This window comes from Pelmatolapia mariae, linkage group LG5 (assembly GCF_036321145.2).
Source record: "Pelmatolapia mariae isolate MD_Pm_ZW linkage group LG5, Pm_UMD_F_2, whole genome shotgun sequence".
NCBI lineage: Eukaryota > Metazoa > Chordata > Actinopteri > Cichliformes > Cichlidae > Pelmatolapia > Pelmatolapia mariae.
Window position 1 is genome coordinate 24,332,451 of NC_086231.1, and position 21,506 is coordinate 24,353,956.

The 21,506-nt window shown below is 41.1% G+C and overlaps 1 protein-coding gene across 3 annotated transcripts; it reads right to left on the reverse strand.

Annotated features, from left to right (window-relative positions):
- Positions 1–217: 217 nt before the first annotated feature.
- Positions 218–20,906, reverse strand: per3 (period circadian clock 3). Of its 3 annotated transcripts, none has more exons than XM_063474387.1 (22): positions 20,748–20,906; positions 12,268–12,695; positions 11,677–11,837; positions 11,455–11,573; positions 10,961–11,159; positions 10,732–10,783; positions 9,852–10,000; positions 9,600–9,678; positions 9,406–9,512; positions 7,675–7,831; positions 7,394–7,502; positions 6,876–7,004; positions 6,638–6,746; positions 6,432–6,543; positions 6,182–6,321; positions 5,898–6,059; positions 5,479–5,730; positions 4,499–5,361; positions 4,211–4,397; positions 3,770–3,956; positions 2,136–2,286; positions 218–2,052 (listed from the first exon to the last, which is right to left on the reverse strand). In XM_063474387.1, the coding sequence occupies exons 2-22, from the start codon at positions 12,552–12,554 to the stop codon at positions 1,930–1,932; spliced, it is 3,834 nt and encodes a 1,277-aa protein (XP_063330457.1). In that variant the 5' UTR covers positions 12,555–12,695; positions 20,748–20,906; the 3' UTR covers positions 218–1,929. The 3 variants fall into 3 exon arrangements, with proteins under 3 accessions (XP_063330457.1, XP_063330455.1, XP_063330456.1); XM_063474385.1 differs by having other exon boundaries at positions 5,898–6,062; XM_063474386.1 differs by having other exon boundaries at positions 5,898–6,062; positions 12,268–12,724.
- Between the last annotated feature and the right edge of the window lie 600 nt (positions 20,907–21,506).

The following is a 21,506-nucleotide window of genomic DNA, read 5'->3' on the forward strand; positions in this document are numbered from 1 at the left end:
GGGGGTAAGGCGGCATTTCTAAGCCAGCAGATATGATCTCTCCAGCATTTCCTGCTCTGCCCAGGAGTCTCCTCAAATGACAAAATATCAAATTCAACTTTAAAAATTCAAACATGAAATTTAGGAGGAAGGTCTTCTTTAGTCAAAAAAAATAAAATAAAATCCAGAAGCATGAGTTTAATGTTACGTAAAAACTTGACTGACACTCATGTCGAACTGCAATTTAGGTTTTATCTCATTTATTCATTCCTTTGTGTCACAAACAGTCCCTGAATTCAAGACAAATGGCTTTTTATACACTTTGTGAAGTTCATTTTGTGTACATTTCCTATAAAATACATGATACTGTTATATACTTTCAATCTAAAAACGGTAGAAAACCACGGTCTGGCTTGCACTGTTGGACAAGTGTATCGAAAGAAGCAGCTCGCAGTCGGCCGGCACGCACACTTTTACACATCCACAAGCTCGCCTGTGATTTAAATTCAGTACAGGAAGAAGAAAAGAAACATTCACAGAACTACAACAGGCTGGTTAGTTCTTCCCGGTCTCCCTTTCATACAAACATACATCCAATCAGGCAGACAGCTGCAGGGTATAGAAGGAAATTCATTTACTTAGTAAACACAAGATGAGCGGAAATTTGGGGCCACACTGTGTTTGTTTACAATTAAGAGGTAAGCTACAGGTATTACAGGGCGATGACCAGGCAGGATAGGTGGGTGGAGAAAGGACTTGCTACAGGAAGTTTTGAGTAACGGGCTAGATGTGTCTTCTAGCACCAAGTTCAATTTGAAATGATCAAAATGCTGAAGCTGATGCTCTGAACAGGAAAACGGCCCATTCTTATTCCCAGGACGTCATACATTGGAGTTCTGTCAAAGCGGCTGGTGTCTCACAGATACAACAAGGTGCCCTTTACTGTCTGTGCTGTGGTTCACCAGGTAAAAGTAAGAAGGATATTTCACTCACAGCTCAGCAAATACGGTTGCTTGTACTGTTTGCTTGATGGCAATGTAGGGCTAACGCTGAGAACCCAAAAGCACAATCTTTACCTAAACTTAACCAAGAACTTTTTGGTTTCCAAAGCTTTCAAATAGGACACAAACCACAGCCTTCTAAAGCAGATATTATTACTCTGTACAAGTTACACAAAGAACACCTTGTGTTTATGTCCGCATTGCCAGAACGACAGTATATGATACCCTGGGATGAGAACGCTTTGAAGGAAACAAGCCTACGGAACAAGAGTGTAAATTCCAGTAACAACACCATATTCAAATCTGGGTGTCCTAAAACAGAAAAGCAGCAAATTTGTTTTTATCTTAGTGTCCCTCGGTGGGGGGGGGAATTAATTTAAAAAAAAAAAAAAAAAAAAAAAAAAAAAAAAAAATCACAATGTGTTAATTATGTCACCGAAGGAGCTGATGTAGTACACAAACTGTACATCCTGGACTCAGTGTTACTGGAGAAGAGTTTGACGTATGTTCTGATACTCTGGGCCAGCACAGTCTTCATCTTCCCAGCCAGTCACTCCTGTTCTACAGACCAGGTGTACACACAGTGCTCATGTTTATCCCAGGGCACTTTTCATATATGGTTCATAGATCTGAACAGTCTTAAATACAGCCTAAACCCCCTCCTTGGGGGCTCTATTAACACATAAAAGGAAAAATGTAATATTCATGGTCCAATAAGAACAGCCACATTAAGCAGACTGAAAGAAAATGCCCATCTCTCGCCTCCTCTGTTCCTTAGGACCTGGTCCAGCCTCTGCTACCTTTATTAAACATATTAGATTTTACACTAAAGCACAGGGATCCACTCCTTCAGACTGGTCAAAAGAGATGCACGGTGAGAGTTGTTGAGGTTCCTGACAGGGCTGGCACACTGTAAACCTGATGGTGGGTGATTTCTGGTCAGAGTTTCTCAAGTGTCAACCACGGGTCCGATCGGGTCGTGCTGAGGGCTCTCCAGAGGTGAGGAACTGTCAGGTGCAGCCGGGTGAGTGGGGTGGGACATGCCTGCACCTGAGCTGCAGCTCACACAACCCTGAGAGAGACAGCAACGCATTAAAGGCACGGTCACAGGAAACGAAAACAAAAATGTTCACAGTGAGTGATTCCTGGCGATACCTGTGTGTCTATTTCCTGTGGGATGGCGTGCTGTTTGATCCATGGATGGACTTCAGCCAGCTCCTCTCTCTGCTCTTGGCTGAACCAGGGCTGGAGGGGCTGAAGCACTCGAAGCTTCTCCCTGTCCTCCGCCAAAACCTTGTTCTGGTCCCTGCGGGGAGAGAAAGCATGAGATGATAAAAGATGATGAAGAAAAGGTAAAGGGCATGAAGATGAACTGTCTCCCCCATGTGTGACAAAAGTGGTATTGCACAGGGGTGATTCTCACACCTGTGAGGGGCATATTTGTTTGGGTTTCTAAACAGTATGGCACGTCGACACACCTGAACTGTAACCTGGACATAATTTGGCTGCTCCTGTCCAATCAAAATGGGCTTTGAGGGAATGCAAAGAAGTGACCTAAGTTTATCAGAATGGAAACCAACATGATCCTTCTGCTTTTAAAGGTGGATTAATGAGATACCACTTCCCGCTAAACTGAAGGGATTCAGTGTAGAAAAGGCGGTTCATAGTCTCTGAGGCTGATTCATGCTGCTCTGTGGTATGCTTTTGGTTTACATCTTTTCACCCATTGCTTGTCTTCTTGTTTGTGCTTTTGTAAAAAAGTTAAATAATAATAAAGAAAACATGTATAAGGCATAAGAAGTCCATCTAACTGGTATAAATATAAATAAGCACAGTACTGTGAAGACGGCTTTGGTGTTTATTGTACTCCCGGATTAGATAATATCATTACATAATCAAATCAGCAGGTAGCCCTTGCTGTACCATTTGGCTTTGAATAAGCGAAGCCATCAGACAAAAAGACTAAATACTTTGCCACATTAAACAAGGTGAGACATTTAGATAAGATGACAGTGTTTGAGAATCATGAAAATGACTGCTAAAAAGAACAAAAGAAACAACACTTGCACATGTTTTGACGTTATGAGCCTCAAAAGCCTCACCTTTAACCTTACTGCGCTTACTCAGTCAACTAGTGAGTATAATCCTCGCTTTATATTGAAGATAAATGATTTCTAGTACAAAGCACCAGGTTTCAAAGGCCACTGTGAAAGTGTCACAGGGGGGGAAAAAAAGCAATGCTGATATACACTGAACAGGCTGACATTATTTCTGGCCATGCTTGCATTAGTTACTTTTGTGCCTCTGTTGCTATAAAACAGAACGCGTTTGCAATTGTAAATCAAACTTGAGAGCTCGATCGCAAATGGATTACACTGACTTCAAATGTGGCTCTAAAATGTGATTTGCGAATCCTAAAGCTTAGAAACTTGTTTGAAAAGTAGGCGGGACCCACGGTGAAAGATGTACGACACGTCTCTGTTGGCCAGACGCGATCGGGGGGACAGCTTGGAAATATCTACAGTTTATAAACGAGATGGGTAATGGGTTAAACAAATACACGTTTCTGTTATCCTTAAACTGGAACTGGATTTACATTTTCATCAGAAAGTCATCTTGCATTAAAAATTGTTTTAAAAAAAAAAACTGAGCGCGGTGTTCAGAGTTCGCTCTGAAAATGACAAGAAAGACACAAAAGTAATATCACACACAAATCTGTAATGCCAAAATACCGTTTCTCAAGAATGCGTTTCCCTTTTATCCATTATTAATTAAGTGTATTGGTGTACCTGGTGTGGATCTGGTATGTCATCATGACACGCTCGGGCGTGTGCTGGATCATGCTCCACAGGGAGTTTTCCGACTGATTCTCAAAGGTGTGTTTGTGCTCTGCCAGGGTCTCCTGGCTCTTACGAGCTTTGCGTGACGTGTCCGATGAATCGTTGCTGGCAAAGTATTTACTGCTGTTGCTGCTGCCTGTAACCCAGGGAGAAATTCATTCACATCCTTCCATCCTACTCTTAAATGAAAATGTTGTTCCTCTGTTTTGCATTTACACGGCATTCTTTTACTTGTTTGCATCATGCAGCAACATTTAGAAGCTTGGTGTACACGGACATTGGAAATTGAAAGTCAACAAAACTATAACAACTAGACTTATGCTTTACAAATATGGTACAAAAAAAGTCTGTCTTTGCATGAATTGCATGGATGCATATTGCCTTTCTTACCAGTGTGTGAAGTAGAGGTTCCATTGGAGCCAGATCCAGACCCCAGTGAGCCTCCAGACTCCCCTGATCCAGACCCTGAGGCATTGGAGCCAGTCCCTGACCTGGCGTCCTCCTGAAGCAGTAAGTCAAGGAGCTCGCTGGATGTTGACTGGGCATCATGGTTGCCAGACTCTCCTGGGACATCACGCTAATCATAAAAAAGATGGTCAGAAATCAGTCAGCAATTTAGAGTGGGAAAACTATCAGACTCAACCCATACCTGTTATAAAAGATGGTTGATTGACTCACCTGATTGGCATGTTGTTCATGGAGGCTCTCGGCGTGGTTGTGCCCGGTGCTGCTCTGCCCTTCACTCGGTTTGGGGAGTTCTTCCTGCAGAAGATTGAGCTGCAGTGGAGAACTTGAGCGAGAACTAGAGAACAAAGCTCTAGGCCCAGCCGCTTCCTCTTCTTCGCCGACAGATGAACTCGCTCTGGGTGAGCAAAGTAAAAGGCCTGGGGATGTTTGAGAATGGGGACCAGGCTGGGCCTGGAACTGAGGCTGAGGGAAAGGTGCACTGACAGGGGCATACCCTGTCATAGTGATGGGTATTTGGGGAAGTATAGACTGAGCTGACTGTGGATAAATAGATGGGTAGCCTGGGGTAAAAGTGGGGTAGTTGGGCAGGATGACAGCCATGACTGGAGCCATGAAAGAAGGGTTGAAGGTCTGTGTTGGAGCTATGGGTTGCAGGTTGTGAAAGTTTTGGGTATTCTGAACATTCTGAATGGTCTCCATTTGGATTTGCTGCATGCCTGGCAGGCTCTGAGTAGGTTGCATTATGTTGAAGTTGTAGCTGAGCTGGTCAGGAGGCTGGAGCCCCGCAGGAGCTGCTCCAGGCAGCTGTTGTGTCCTGGGTGATTGCTCCGGGCCAGGCTTCCCCATTACAGGAAAGAATGGCACCTGGACTGGAGATGTTTGGCTGTAGGGTGCTCCCACCTGGGGCTGGGAGGACTCTGAGGAGGGCCATGAGGAGTCAGGGACACGGCGAGCGGGTTCAGGAGGGGAGGCATAGCTGTCTGAGGAACCCTGGGGTTTGGGACGCTTGTGTCTTGGCTTCCCTTTTCGAGAACGATTCCAACATCCGGCACTCAGTGGACGCAGGTAGTCTCCTGCAGTGAATGTATAGAGATCATAGAATCTAATTAAAGTTGCACAAAAATTTGCCCAAAAACTTTCTGTCAGATTTCAAAACATCAACTGCGTTGCTAAAGAAATATTCAACAAACCTGGGTGGTGGGAGTGAGCCAAAGAGCTGTTGTCCAGCTGCAGATATGAGCTGTAAGGGCTCTGAAGGATGCGATGGCGGAATCGATCCACATATTCTTGCTCCTCCTTCTGGGTGTGAGCTGACAGCACCTCCTTGGTGAGACCAACAAACCTTCTTTCCTCTGCGGCAGGGCTCGGAGCTGGACGGATAGGGGTTGGGGCAGGATCAGCAGGCTCACTGCCCATCGGGGCATCCTCCAGTGCTGTGGCTTCTGACAGAAAACGTGGGGGTGGGGGGGTCAGTGTCAAAAGAAAGTACTAAATGTTTCTTTGAGTGCAAAACTCCTGAGAGAATTTAGAAATTTTACCATTAAGAGAAAAAAAAAAAAAAAAGCATCTGAGCAGGTCTCACTCATGATATAAGACTATGTTTATATACCTGACTCAGGCTGTGGCACGTGCACTATGGTACTGCTGTATGAACACTGGCTGGTGACCGAGACAACACTCATGGCTTTAGTAGACATGGTGATGTCTGTCAGAGGTGCCCCGACTACAGCTGGAGTTGGAGGGCTCACTGACACCTCAGTCTCCACCACAACTGCTGAAAAGCGGGAAAAAACAAATGCCAGGAGCAAAACGAGTTTATATGACAGAAACATTGGAGACGTTCACCCTAAAAGTAATAGAATGCTAAGCCATGTGCTGTATGTGGGTTTATACCATCTGAACTCTCCTGAGCTGTGTCAGTGGCTCCTGCAGGCTTGTCATCTTCTGAGGTAGAGGATGAGGAAGAAGAGGTAACCAAGGAATGAGATTCACTCTTCCGCTTGAGGGCTGGACCTGTACAGCTCTCTAAATATCTGGTTACACACAAGAAACGTGCGCAAACCAACAGGAAAAGAAGGAGTCAATATTATGACAAGGACTGAGTGCTGCAGAAAAAAAAAATGTCATGTTAATCGCCACACACCTGATGATGTTATCCACACAGTTGATTTGCTGATAGGAGGGAATGTGTGTTTGCTTCCTGCTCGCTTCGTGCTCTCTGACCTCAGCATTGGAGGCTGCAGGGGGTAGAGGAGCTGGCAAAATAAACAGCCAACATTTAAAATATCTGCCAGTTTTAAAAAACACATTTTAACTGTTTTGTACTCAGTGGATGTGAAACTGCGATACCTGCGACACGTTTTCCAAGGAAAGCAATTTTGTGGTTGGAATCCAGATAAGCCTGCTGGCCCCAACTCTTCACTCTGTTTACATCAGCACAGATCTGCTGTAAAGTCATCTGGAAAACACAAACAGACGAACACAACACCCCCACAAAAAAAAGTGCATGATTAACCATGGCAATAGATAGTTAGGTAACTGCGTGACATGTGAATTCCTGGATGATGACCTCACTGTGATGTCTTACCGGTTCCCGGTGTGAATCCTCCCACATGTTGCCATTGCTGTCACTCGAAGATGCAACGCTGATGTAGTGCTCGTGAGAGCCGTTGCTGCCTAAACTACCGTAACCACTGGAGCCATTGTTGTGAACGGGCTGTAAAGAAGAGACACAAAGAAGAACAGATTAATGCTGCTGTTTAACAATTAAACAGATATTAATGCTTCTTTTTCAGCCTGTGTACAGCAACCAAAAAGCAAAAACCACACATACTCCAACTAGCCAGCCAACAGAAAAGGACACAAAAAAACAAACAAACAAAAAAACGAACTTTGGAGTGACAAAAAAAAAGAAAAAGAAAAAGCCCATTTAGTATGAATCATTTTTTATTTTTTCCTTTTTCTGACAGGACTGAAACATGATCAGCTTTTATATGTTATTACGCTGATACCAGCATGATACCAGCACCTTTGTTGCATTACAGCAACAAAGGACTTAAAGTGAGTGCTTTCTGGAATTCATTTATTCAGCAATGACATATTCACCTGTAGGAAAAGCTTATAGATCTTTGCCTGAAGATCTTTTATTTCCTCGTGAGTTACTGGAACAAACTCCTTTGCTTTAGCAGCAAACACATCTTCATTCAGAGGACTCCTGTAGGCAAAGGCAGCAAACAGAGTGATGTTATCTTTGTTACTGCGTCATTCATGTAATCGCACACCACTTCACAGAAACCCAGGGGGATTACACAACAGACACCAAACTCTACACCTCAGCACACATTTTTGTCTTCTTGTGGTTTAGATTTTATGCTTATGGAACTTACGTCCTGACTTTGTGGCGCCCGATGATGAAGGCCACCTTCCGGCTCCATGGGTTGATGAAGCTGGACCAGCTGGTGTCCAAGGTGATGTAGTCTCCATTCTGACAGCGCAGACGCACGGGAGAATGTTCAAATGGAGGCTGGCCCGCATGCTTCAAGACTAAGCAAGGCATGAAGAGATAAAAAATAAATAAATACCATGTATGAAAAAAATACAGTCACGGTAAAAAGAAATTACTGTCAACTCTAAAGATTTCTATTAGGACATAATAATAAAAATATTATGATATTTAAACTGTTTCATTATTTATTTAGTACTGAAATAAGCCAAAACGCTGAAGCAGTGTGTTAAAAACTAAATATATCCCATGATTCAATAGCTTTTAGAGCCACCTTTAGCAGCAATAACTTGAAGTAATAATTTTCTGTATGATGTGAGAAACTTTATCAGTCTCTCAAATCATTGTGGAGGAATTCTGACCCACTCCTCTTTCCAGTGTTGCTTCACTTCATTGAGGTTTGTGGTATTTGTTTATGTATAACTCTTAACCAAGGGAAAGCATTTCAGGCAGGTTGAGGTCTGGACAATTGCAACACACTGATTCTTTTCTTTTTCAGACAGGCTGTTGTAGTTATTCTGCTTACACGTGCCCTCACAAATGACTGTAGAATACATCGGTATGCAGAGGAGTTAATGGACTGCAAAGTGTCCAGGTCCTGTGGCTGCAATACAAGCTCAAGTGATCACCCCCACCCGGCCCCATTACCGTGCTTTACAGTTTGTATGAGGCGTTTGTGCTGATTTGCTCTGTTCATGCTGTCCAAACATGGCGTTGTGCATTATGGCCAAACACCTCAATTTTTGGTCTCATTTGTCCCAAGGAGTCCTGTGGTTTGTTCTATTCTGCAAACCTAAACTGTGCTACCATGTTCTTTTTAGAGGGAAGAAGCATTCTCCTGGCAACCCAACTAAACAAGCCATACTTGTTCAGTCTTTTTCCAATTGTCCTGTCATGAACTTTAACATTTAAAATGCTAACTGAGGCCTGTGGAGTCTGGGAAGTTCACTCCTGGAAAGACTGGCAAATGTTTGGAATGTTTTCCACTTGAATGTGAATAGTATTTCACACTGCAGAATGATGGAATTCCAATTGCTTGGAAAAAGGCTCATAATCCTTCTTTAAGATCACTGCTGATGTCATTTCTCCTCTGCATCATGTTAACAGATATGTTAACACTCCAGACCACCAAACTGCCCAAATGTCTGCTTTCATAGAGGTGCTCACATTTGCTGATGATCACTTGATCAAGAGCAGCACCCTGGTTTCTACTTATTCTCTCAACTACAGTTCTATGGAAGAAGTAAGAGCACTTAGTTTTTCAAACACTGCTTTAGCACTTTTCCCTAATTTTTGTTAATTATGACGTAGTGTATTATTTAACTTGCTGTTGATCACCTCAGGTTGATCTTTGTCTAATTAATTAATTAATTTTTATTATGTCATGAAAGGTAAAATCTTATAATTTCAAAGCGTGTGTAAATGCTTAGGATAAACACCTTGCTTTGGTTGATTAATCTACTAGCTATTTTATTATTTGTCTGGCATTTTGTACAGTATAATGAAAAAGAGAATATCTATCTATTTAAATATACAATTTGAGTCAGCTCATTGAAATGCAGAGTTTTCTTATCAGCAGACTAAACTTTTGCACTCATCCTCCCCACAAACTCACTTTTCCGGTGCATGGCCAACATGAGGGGGCGGTCCTCTGGGTGAATGCAAGTCAGCAACGACGTGCCTATCAGATCCTGAGGAAGGTATCCAAGCAAAGGCACGGCCCTGTGAACAGTCACCATAAAAATCAGCTCTTTTCATACACTGCCATTAATTTTCAAAGCTTGGGACTGGAAATTTGTGTGTATTGACCTGTCATCAACTTCCAGAAACACACAACCAGGGGAGTGTGTTGTGGTAAAGATGCGTTTGTCCATGGGAATCCGAGGTGCTGCATACACAAATCATATAAACACCAGTGCAAAACATGAATAAGCAGTGGTTATAAGTTCATCAGAAATACCAGAAGAGTTTCTCAGAAAGTGTTTGGGGTTGTTAGATAAAATTGCATAGACCTATCAGAGTATCAAAGCTGCATGTTCAAAGACAAACACGGTATCATACCTTCATATCCAGAGATGATGCGTTCAGCCAATGCCAGGCAGCACGGCTCCTCCTCCTCCCCACTGCTCCCAGATCCCTGCACCTTCAGCTGGTAGGGTGTTATCCGAAATGGGTTGTAACGCATCTCACCCTCACGATCCTTCCCACCCCTAAAAACACACAAAACACAAAAATCAAATCCGAATTTATTGTGATCAAAGATGGAAACAGGAAATGTTACCTGCACCAGTTTCAAACCCTAAAATAAAGATCTAATGAAAAATGAAAACAATTACTTCAAATTTCAATGATATCTATTGGTACAAGTTGATGACAGCTAATTTCATTCTTGTAAGAATGTGTGAAATGAATATTTTCTAGGGCTATGGAGGTACTTTCAGTCACAAGAGCTGATGGATAATCATGTTTGATTCGGCACACATTTTACACCAGAAGCCCCTCCTAACACAACCCTCATATTTATCCAGGCTTGTGCCTCCTCCTGGTCTCAGACTGGGAATCTCTTGCACATAAAATGAATGTGTTAACCACTACACCATGGAGCGAGCACAGTTTCTACAGACACATTCATTAAAAAGCATGTATTGATGGAATTCCTTAGAGGAAGACTTGGCAATCAGAATGAAACTTCATTATACCATGCAGGAAATTTTGTAACAGCTGCATAAGCTTGTAGAAGTTACACAATTATAATAATAAAAAACAACAATCATAATTTAAAAACCCTGAAATTACTGCAGTTTATAGTCTGGATACACAAGGGCAACATCAGATGTAGGGTTTAATGGAATCGAGCTAATATATTTTATTAAATGTGCATTAAAAAAATAATTATTGTTTAAAGAATTAAGGGATATGAAGAAAAAAAAAAAGTACTGACCTGATTCGGCAGAAGAAGGACTTGACCTGGGCACAATCAAACAAAACGCCGGCTACAGAGAAAAAGAAGCGAGAGAAGTCAGTTAGCCATATTCTCTTTCATTATTTCTGTTAAATACCCACTGAGACACTAGCATGTGCAAAGTAACTTCAAAAACAAAAACAAAACTGTGCCGTCCCTGTGCCGTATTTTATTTATTTAATCTAAATAAATAAATAAAATACGGCACCTGTGTGGGAGTTGCTCCAAGGTGGCAAATGGGGTTGCGCAGTGTGTGAATAGAAGACGTTGACATCTTGGTGGAAGAGCAGCTCCACAAATTTGGCGGACTCCAGAAACTTCCTCTTGCAGCACAGGATGCTGGGAGCCTGCTCAGACGCGTAGAGGACGCGGCCGCTGGCCAGGGAGAAAACCACCACGAAGGAATCCTACAAACAGGTAAAGAGATGTACGCACCCAGAAAAACATGCACACAAGCAAGCAAAGTCACAGACACACACAAAAGCAATAAACACACATACACTCACACACCCGCTCAGGAGTGAGGCAAAATAAATGTACATATGCATGTGTATTTGCATCTTTAAGACTGCCTCAAAACAGGATTTCAGAACAGCTCTAAACAAATGCTTAGTGGGTCCTATGACATCTTCAGTGATGCATTAAAAAAGGGACAATAACATCAGAACCTGTGACCTGTGCATCTAAGTTTGATGTGCATACCGTATTTTTAAGGGTGTGTTCTGAGGTGACTCTCTCCAGCTCTTCCAGGGTGCAAACAGTGGCATTTCTCCGCTCGTCCTGCCCATTTTGCATGAGCAGTTTGTAGTATTCACTATTAGCTACAGGTGACAAACCAAGGCACACACACAGTATCAGTATTTGGAGAAAAATAAATAGTGTTTTCTTAAGATACATCGACTCTTCTGTATTTAGTCAGGTTACCTTGCACTTGTTTGACACAGTTGAGCGCGTAATGTAAGGCCTCCACAGTGCTGGCTTTGCTGCGGCTGCGTTTGTCTGATGGAAGCCTCTTTTTCATCTCAGCCACTGCATTCATCACCTCTCTGTGGTCCTGCCCTTTGCCAGCCTCTGCATGCTCGCTGCTACATACGCACAGAAACAGCATAAAAAGATAAGTATTTCTCACAGTTACTTAAGTAGTTAAGATTCACTCTGTCGGACATAGTTAGCATTTTTGTCACCATTATACCATGAATAGATCATAGCACAGACGCAGAACTTCAGGACCAGCTGGTAAAAAGCATCTTTCCAGTTTATTTTGGGAAACTTTGGCTTGTTTTCTTCTATGCCAAAATTCTTGCAATGCTGCAAGAAAGTTAAAACCCTGGCTGTTGTCACAGTGTGCTCCACTTGTACTCCACTTGTCAGAGCCACATGCTAACAGTGTAGCAATAGTAATAGATAAAAAGCTCTCACATGCTGTTGTGGATTTTTGCAGAAATTAGGGTCAGAAAGGCACCATAGAAAGCCCCCAAAAAAGGCTAAATGGTGAGAGCACATGGAGTTAAATACCTCTTAGCTGAAACTGAGGTGGATCCCGAAGCACTACCAGGGCTGTGATTGGTTGATGAACACAGGTCGTGTGAACCACTCGCCATTTCTTCATCTTCCTGTCCCACCTCTCCACCTGAAACTCCACTTTCTTCACCCCCGAGGTGCTCGGACGTTTCCCTGCCGTTCTGCTTCCCGGACAACTCCCGCTCCACCTCTCCACCGTTCGCTGTGGCTGACGGCAATCCAGGCTCCTCCCCATGTAGTCCGCTGTCACCTCCTGGCATCACCACACTTTGGTCACACATCAATTATTTTTCTTTCCAGTTACAATAGTCGGTAAGGGTCTTCATATGTTCAACCAAAGGGAATGGGTTCCATGTGGTAACAATGAATTGACTTTCATTCAGTCAGTGCTGAATGTTGGATGAAGTGGTCTGTTTTTTCCACTGCAAACAGAAGAAAATAAACAAAAAGCCTGAGTTTAGTTAGTATTGTATAGAGGGCATATGGAACAAATTTCCCACGTGTGGGATTAATCAAGTTTTATGTTATGCCAGAGGCAAGATTTAGGAAAATCAGTACAGGTATTACAACAGAAACACTGAACTTTATGAAAGCAGCTGTCTCATAGTCGTGTAGACTCTCAATAAACACGTCCATTGATGTCTCATCAGGCAAGACATGATAACGTCTTGCCTTGTTAACGTTCAGCAGAAGCCTACAACTTACTCCCCCTCACCATATGAACCCAATGACCCGAGTAAGTCCAGAGGCCACCTCACAATGCTTAAAGGAGTGACAGCAACTCCACTCCGGTGCAAGCTAAAGCACCACGCCTGACTTGCCACTGGGCAGCTTCTATTTTCAGTGAAGTCCCCTACCCAGAGTTATTACATAGCGCTTTATCTATCAAGACCCGAACTAAAATAAAATAAAAGATACATACATACGTATGTATGTATGTATGTACGTATGTACGTATGTATGTACGTATGTATGTATGTATGTATGCATGTACGTATGTATGTATGTATGTATGCATGTATGTAGAGCTGGGCGATATATCGAGTTTTTTAAAAATATCAATATATTTTCATACGAGATATAAGATGTGACAATATCGTTTATATCGATATAGTATATGTTACGTTATAATTATACTTGTGGAGCCGCAAGTTTGCCTCTCTTTCGTCCATTTTTGTCTCTACGCTGCGTTACTGGGCCTCGCCTCTCCTTCACTGAACACAACTCCCCCTCCCCCATAGCTTCACCTGCAGACAACGACAAGATGAACACGGCAAATCTCCGTTAACGAGTTACCGCGGATCGCCCCGTGCGTGGGGCTGGACGGCGTCAACGTGTTAGCGAGCTAACCGCGCTAACGAGCTAACCGCGCTAACGACATGCAGCCCACAGGGGCTGCATGACCTAAAATCCTTTCATTTTCTCAAAAATCGACAGTGCACCTTATGTATGAATTCTGGTTGTGCTTACTGACCGCGAACCGTTTTTGTGTGGTACAGGGCGCTCAGCAATCTGTCAAAAAATGTTTTAGTACGACTTTGGTAAGCTACGGAGCCGCACCGCTTGATGGATTGTCGGAGCATTACGGCTACTGTAGTGGAGCCTCGCGGAGTGATAGGTACTGTGCTTCAACGTAATATTACCGTATTGTGTGTGTATAAGAACCATAAATGGCACCTGTTAAGAGACATGGTTACAAAGAGGATTTCAAACTCAAGGCTGTCAGTAACGCAGTAGAACTTGGGAATAGAGCAGCTGTGAAATCTGTCTGTCTTTGTTATTATGCTCAGCGTCTTTTAGTTTTCATTTTGACTGCACAATTGTAAGCTTTTTGTTATGCACAAAAACAACATTGTGTTTCTTTTATTTATGGAGCATTATTATTTAATAAATGCTGATAATTTATTTTTGAGTAATTTCTTCATGTACATCTACGCTGTATGTTAATAAAAGTGCCTGTGTGACATCTAGGACACAGCTTCGACTAAGAACTCTTTTTGTTCTTACCTTATGGCTTAAAAAAAATATCGAGATATATATCGTATATCGCCATCCAGCTAAAAAATATCGAGATATGAATTTTGGGTTATATCGCCCAGCTCTATATGTATGTATGTATCCTAGAGCTGGGCGACAGAACGATAACGATATGTATTGCGAAATAACTTTTTCTCGATAGAAAAATTAAACTATTGCGATAGGCCTCATCTATCGTGTCCTCTTTAAAAAAAAAAAAGAACAGCCAATCCAAATTAAGTAGCGCAGAGCCGAACCAATCACAGCCGCAGCGTCACGTCACGTGACTTGTTACGTACAGCACAAGTGCCAAGGCGCACATGTGTATTTGTTTTTGCAGCCGGGCTGCCCAGGTAATGAAGGAAATGAGTTTGCCGACTAGAGAAAAATCAACCGAGAGCGTGAGCGAAGGTTACCGAAGAAAAAACAGATGATGGTTCCAATGCCGGAGAGATTGTCGAACGGAAGGGCCATAGAAGTTCCGTAGTGTGAAGGTATTTCGGCTATTTCAAGTCTGACAAAAAACAGAGTAGCGCGCACTGTAAATTGTGCCGAAAGCAAGTCTGGAAATACAATAAACCGGTGCATGCTCAATCTCTAACTGAAAGCGCTAATTAGTCATTCGGCTTTTGTCAGACTAAAGTAACTGTTAAAACTATTTGAAAAGCTAAGCTATACAACAAGGAGAGATTGAGAATTTCCTTTTAGTTCTCAGTTTATTTGATATTGACAAAAGTTAGTCAATTTTGTCTGTTCTTCTGTAAAACAAACTAAGATTTATTTTTAGAATTAAAATTTTGTTTCTAAGTGGAATTGACAATTTAGTAGTCTGTTTTGTTTGTTCTATTTTGAAACTTAAACGCTTTAGCGGCTGCCTTTTGTGTAGTTTGCAATATTTGCCTTTATTTATCTGAAACTGAAGTCTCATGTTCCTTAAGTACATCTACCCTGTTAAACTTATTATGGGAAATAAATATTTAAATCAAAACAAGCTGCAGATTATTTCACATCTTACTTGTGAGCAACGGCACATTTAAATCTTACAAATATAGTTATTTGGCTTATATCGTGAGAGATATATATATATATATATATATATATATATATATATATATATATATATATATATATATATATATATATATATATATATATATATATATATATATATATATATATATATATATATATATATATATATATATATATATATATATATATATATATGGGGTGCAACGATACTCGTATCGATATTGAACCGTTCGATACAGTGCTTTCGGTTCGGTACGCATGTGTATCGAACAATACAAAATTTTTAATTTATTTTATCAACTTTTCTTCTGACGGATGCTGTCTGTGTTGAGCGCTCAGTGGATCTGCGTTCGACTACTCCGCCTAGGCTGCACTGTCGAGCGCAGATCCACTGAGCGCAGCGCAAGCTAGCAAGACAGAAGCTAAGCTCGTTGCAACAAAGCAAATTGAAACTCCCCCACCCTCATTCAGATCTGGCCTTTGGAACTATTTTGGTCTTCATGTGAAGTATGACCCTGAAGGTAAGCGCGTCATGGACAAAAGTAAAACAGTATGTCGGATGTGCCCCTCAATGCTCAATTACATGGGTGGGAACTACTGCGTTAGCGCAGTTTGCTCGTTAACGTGTTGACGCTGTCCAGCCCCATGCACGGGGCGATCCGCGGTAGCTCGTTAACGGAGATTTGCCGTGTTGTGGCGTTAACGTCATTTTAACGAGATTAATGCTGACAGCACTAGTGGGAACACAATGAATATGACTGCACATTTACTCCAACGTCATCCTAGTGCAAAGACAAGTGGAAGCAGACAAAAGCAACAAGCACGCATGCTACAGACTTTACCCGAGTCATTTAGACAGCCGTTAGCACATGATTCTCCTTATGGGGACCTGATATGTTTAATATGCTGCTGAGAGTATACCCCAGAAGAAGCGTATAGTATAGCTTTTATTTTGGAAAGAGCCATTTCTCTGTAATAAACTCTCTTTTCCAAAGATGAGGGATTTCTCCATGAGATATTTATTTTTTTTATTACTTTGTCGTTTCAGCAACATTAAATTTAAAAACTGTACTTTTGAGTTAAAATATATATTTATAATTTTAATAAATGACAAATTAAAAAAAGCATGAACTTTTTTGTATCGAAAAAATATCGAACCGTGACACCAAAGTATCGAACCGAACCGTGAATTTTGTGTATCGTTGCACCCCTACTATATATATATATATATATATATATATATATATATATATATATATATATATTTATTAGGGGTGCAACGATACACATAATTCACGGTTCGGTACTTTGGTGTCACGGTTCGATATTTTTTCGATACAAAAAAATGTTCATGCTTTTTTAATTTGTCATTTATTAAAATTATAAATATATATTTTAACTCAAAAGTACAGTTTTTAAATTTAATGTTGCTGAAACGACAAAGTAATAAAAAAATAAATATCTGATCGAGAAATCCCTCATCTTTGGAAAAGAGAGTTTATTACAGAGAAATGGCTCTTTCCAAAATAAAAGCTATACTATACGCTTCTTCTGGGGTATACTCTCAGCAGCATATTAAACATATCAGGTCCCCATAAGGAGAATCATGTGCTAACGGCTGTCTAAATGACTCGGGTAAAGTTTGTAGCATGCGTGCTTGTTGTTTTTGTATGCTTCCACTTGTCTTTGCACTAGGATGGTGTCGGAGTAAATGTGCAGTCATATTCATTGTGTTCCCACTAGTGCTGTCAGCGTTAATCTGAAATGACGTTAACGCCACAACACGGCAAATCTCCGTTAACGGGCTACCGCGGATCACCCCGTGCGTGGGGCTGGACGGTGTCAACACGTTAACGAGCAAACTGCGCTAACGCAGTAGTTCCCACCCATGTAATTGAGCATTGAGGGGCACATCCGACATACTGTTTTACTTTTGTCTATGACGCGCTTACCTTCAGGGTCATACTTCACATGAAGACCAAAATAGTTCCAATGGCCAGATCTGAGTGAGGGTGGGGGAGGTTCAATTTGCTTTGTTGCAACAAGTTTAGCTTCTGTCTTGCTAGCTTGCGCTGCGCTCAGTGGATCTGCGCTCGACAGTGCAGCCTAGGCGGAGTAGTCGAACGCAGATCCACTGAGCGCTCAACACAGACAGCATCGTCGGAAGAAAAGCTGATAAAATAAATTAAAAATTTTGTATTGTTCGATACACATGCGTACCGAACCGAAAGCACTGTATCGAACGGTTCAATATCGATACGAGTATCGTTGCACCCCTAATATATATATATATATATATATATATATATATATATATATATATATATATATATATATATATATATATATATATATATATATATATATATATATATATATATATATATATATATATATATATATATATATATATATATATATCAGCATTTTTTTTACTTTAATAAGTTTTCCAAGTTCACTTAGTTTTTTATATTTTTAAAAGTCTTGTTGTTATTTTCTTTTTTGGTAACTATGTTTGGTACATGTTTTTTTCCACATCTAGTTTTAGTTTGAAGCTTAGTTTAAGTAAACTATAGTAAACCTAATCTCATTTATGAGGAGCCAACTCTAAAACTGTATCTTACACCTTACAAATTGAAAACGTTCATGTTTAAACAGCGAAACTAAAGCGTTATTGTTGCAGATCTCAGCTGGCTTGGTCTCTGACCACCAATGACACTGAGGATCCTGTTCTTGCATTACTCCCACAAACACGTCCTTGTGTTAGTATTTCATTTCAGATTTAGCCAGTGAAAACATATTTTTTAATAAAGTGCTGTGCAGTGACAGATCTTTTCTCTTACATCTTTCAACAGCACTTCTTGTTAAAGTGTGACTTTTTGGAAAAACTTTAACACTTGTGTAGGTAATCATTAAGTCAACCTACCTAATAAGCAACTGCTCATACTCCTACAGACAGATCATGCATGACACCTTAAAGGCCAATGCGGCCAGGAAACAGATAATCTTCAGCATGGTAAAATTCACGGTTGGCAATCATGAAAGTTGGGAATCTTGCCAGTGAACCTTTTCTCAAATAAGTGGCAAAATGTCTTTCCAAAGATATTAACAGCATATGCAGAAAACCATCCCCAGTTGGAATCCCCATCCACCTCACATTCAATTCCTCTGCTTGCAAGGATCATCCAATCATAAGCAAGTTGCTTTAAAGGGAGGGTTTCCTCCAATGAGAGGTAAAACAGCATGAGTCAAGGAGAATAAACTGAGGGCCTGAGGATTATGGTGAATTACAAATTTTAGAAAACTACTACTAGCCTACAGTCCTAGAATAAAAATATGGAGCTAGAAATATGTCCACATGTCCACTTTAAACTTGGGGCATGTGTGATGTGCCAAAGGCTTTAAAATCGGAAGCAAACACTTGTCTTCTTTTGAAAGTACGAGCATGTTATTGCCAAACATAAACAAGTAAAAATGTTCTGTGCAAATGTGAACAAACACAATCTGCCATGTTATTTAATACTACTCGGCTGTCTGGCCATAAAACTGACTCACTGCTTTCTGACTCTCTCCCAGCATCCGCGATTTATGCACATCTCATCCATCAATACTGCCAAGACCAGGTAAGGCTCTGCCAGATATAATAATGTGATACTGGGTTACATAATAGCTGTTACTAATTATGCATTTACATTTTTTGCAATCCCTGCAAATGCAGGTTTTTAAAAAAAAAATCAAACCCTGTGATTCTATAGGCTGTTTTATCCAATATTTTCATCAGAGTCATCAGAGGAAATCACTTGTCTTCCAGCCATCTTGGGCGAGTTTTTTCTCTATGGTATTGGTATAATTAAACAAATTCCAGCTGCCACCACATCCATATGGCACTGAGGCCAGACACTGAGAATAAAGACAGAGGGACAGAAACTGAGAAGCAAAATCAGGAGGGAGTGAAAATACCCTGCATCATTCATCAGGTCTTCATAGGAGGATTACATAACTGATTTGCTCAATTCAGAGTGCATAAAACATTATGCTATTGAGATATTATACATGTACTGACGTGCACAACACACAACGCGTGATTGTAGTAGCATACATAGGATGCTGTGGTCCTTTCTCACTTATGCAGCACAACAACACACTTGACCTAGGCTGTTGCTTTGTACTTGAACCTGCACGCACACTGCAACACAGCTCAACACCATCACAGACTGCTTCCAGAAGTCACCTAAAAAGCTAAGATAAGCTATTGCACAAGCAAAACTGAAAGTCAACATTATTACCTGTTTTACAGGCTTTTTTTTTTATTGTTAACGTTCAGCAGAAGTCTACAACTTACTCCCCCTCACCATATGAACCCAGTGACCCAAGTAAGTCCAGAGGCCACCTCACAATGCTTTAAGGAGTGACAGCAACTCCACTCCGGTGGAAGCTAAAGCACCACACCTGACTTGTCACTGGGCAGCTTCTAGTTTCAGTGAAGTCCCCTACCCAGAGTTATTACATAGCGCTTTATCTATCAAGACCTCTCATATACATTTTTAAAATTTCTATTTTATTTTTATTTAGTTCTTTTTCAATTAATTCCCATTAGTTTATTTTCAGTTTGTTTTTTTTTTTGTTTTTTTGTGTGCCAGGTTTAGCTGGGTTGCTGTAATATACTGGGTATTTATCAGGGGCAATATCCGCAGTGTGTATAAAACCTTAACTGTCTATGGAAGTATCAGAAAGGTTCAGACAGTAAAATACAAACACAGCATTTAGTGAGGGCAATTAACTCACACTCATGTAATCATGCCAATCTCAATAATCATATGCACCCATGCCTCATCATGCCTGCTGTGTAAGCACATCTGGACAAAGCGAAAAAGCTAAAACTTAATGTAGTTTAGTGTTAAGACCTTTTAACCGCCGTGAGAGTTCGGGTTGCTTGGTGAAAACAGCGCCCCCTACAGTAACTGGATACGAAGGTCGCAATAACGCAATAAACTGACAGCCTGTTAGCTACTGTATTAGCAAGTATAATAGGTTGCTAGTTTTTAAGTAATGCACCGTATGCAAATCTGAGCAACAAAAGCTTTAGTTTGTTACCAACTTGCCAGCCAACACAGCGCAACCCGTGAGCTCCAGCCCCCTGACTTACGGCAGACGTTATACAGCTAACATGAGCAACACACACTGCTTACACCACTGCTTACAGTCAAATCAGCATTCACTCCTTGGAGAAGCAAAAAGCCCAAACCACATAATACACATTCGCAACGACTTTATAGCACACAAAAAAGGCAATGATTCAATTTCACTTGTTTACATCCACTGTTGTGTCTAGCTGAAGCCGTGCGTCAGGTGGTTAGCTAGTTTATCGAGAAAGCTAACTCACCAATGACGCCCCCAAATGTTTCGTCTTTTGGTGGAATATTTACCTTTCCCGCTCCACGCGTGTCTTGGCTCAAGATTAAAAAGTTACGAGTCTCCTTAATTGATCACCGGACCGCATCAGAAAGTATTTTGTTTCAGTTATATCTCAGTCACGTAGCTAAGTCGTCATCCATCCCAGAGCGGTGGACACATTTGTGCAACGTGAGCCCGGCATAGCATAACCACGCCCATTAAGCGATGATTGGGCAGGTGGGTTTTACATGTATTATTGGATTGGATAGCAAACCAGATGTGGGCGTGTCTGCCGCGGCAGGTCTGTTGAGCGGCTTGCTGGCGATTCACGTGGATTTCCATGTTACACAACCGAGAAACAACAAGCCTGAAGCAGACTGCGTGAGCACTGACACTACCAGCCCGCTGCGTCCCCGCCCCTACCGCTAAATGAATGAACAGAGCCGTTGCATGGTCCAGCTGCTGCAATGCACGCAGCAGGGAGTTTGGACATTTGACTTATTTTTGTTTGGTTAAATTGTTGTCAGTTATTGAACATCATCTTAGTAAAGTCTCTTAAGTAAAAAAATAAAATAAAAAAATCACAAGAAAATGGGAGCTATCAGTAATTTTAATAGATTTTGTCATTAAGCAAATGAAAAGGCAAAGAATGCCACATACTTGTATATCCTTATTCATTAATTTTAAATAATATTATTTTACATTATATTTTAAAATTTTGCAACAATAATATGCAATCTAATTATAGTCAGTTGTCATGTTGATTTTTTTTATGATACAATGACTTTTGT

Coding starts and splice junctions, on each gene's coding strand:
- per3 (XM_063474385.1), bottom strand. CDS start 12,554: ATGTGTGACCAAAGTGTGGTGATGCCAGGAGGTGACAGCGGACTACAT. Junction 9,513..9,599: donor TTTCTGGAAGTTGATGACAG/GTCAATACACAC, acceptor GACTGTTCACAG/GGCCGTGCCTTTGCTTGGAT. Junction 6,544..6,637: donor CCTTGGAAAACGTGTCGCAG/GTATCGCAGTTT, acceptor TTATTTTGCCAG/CTCCTCTACCCCCTGCAGCC.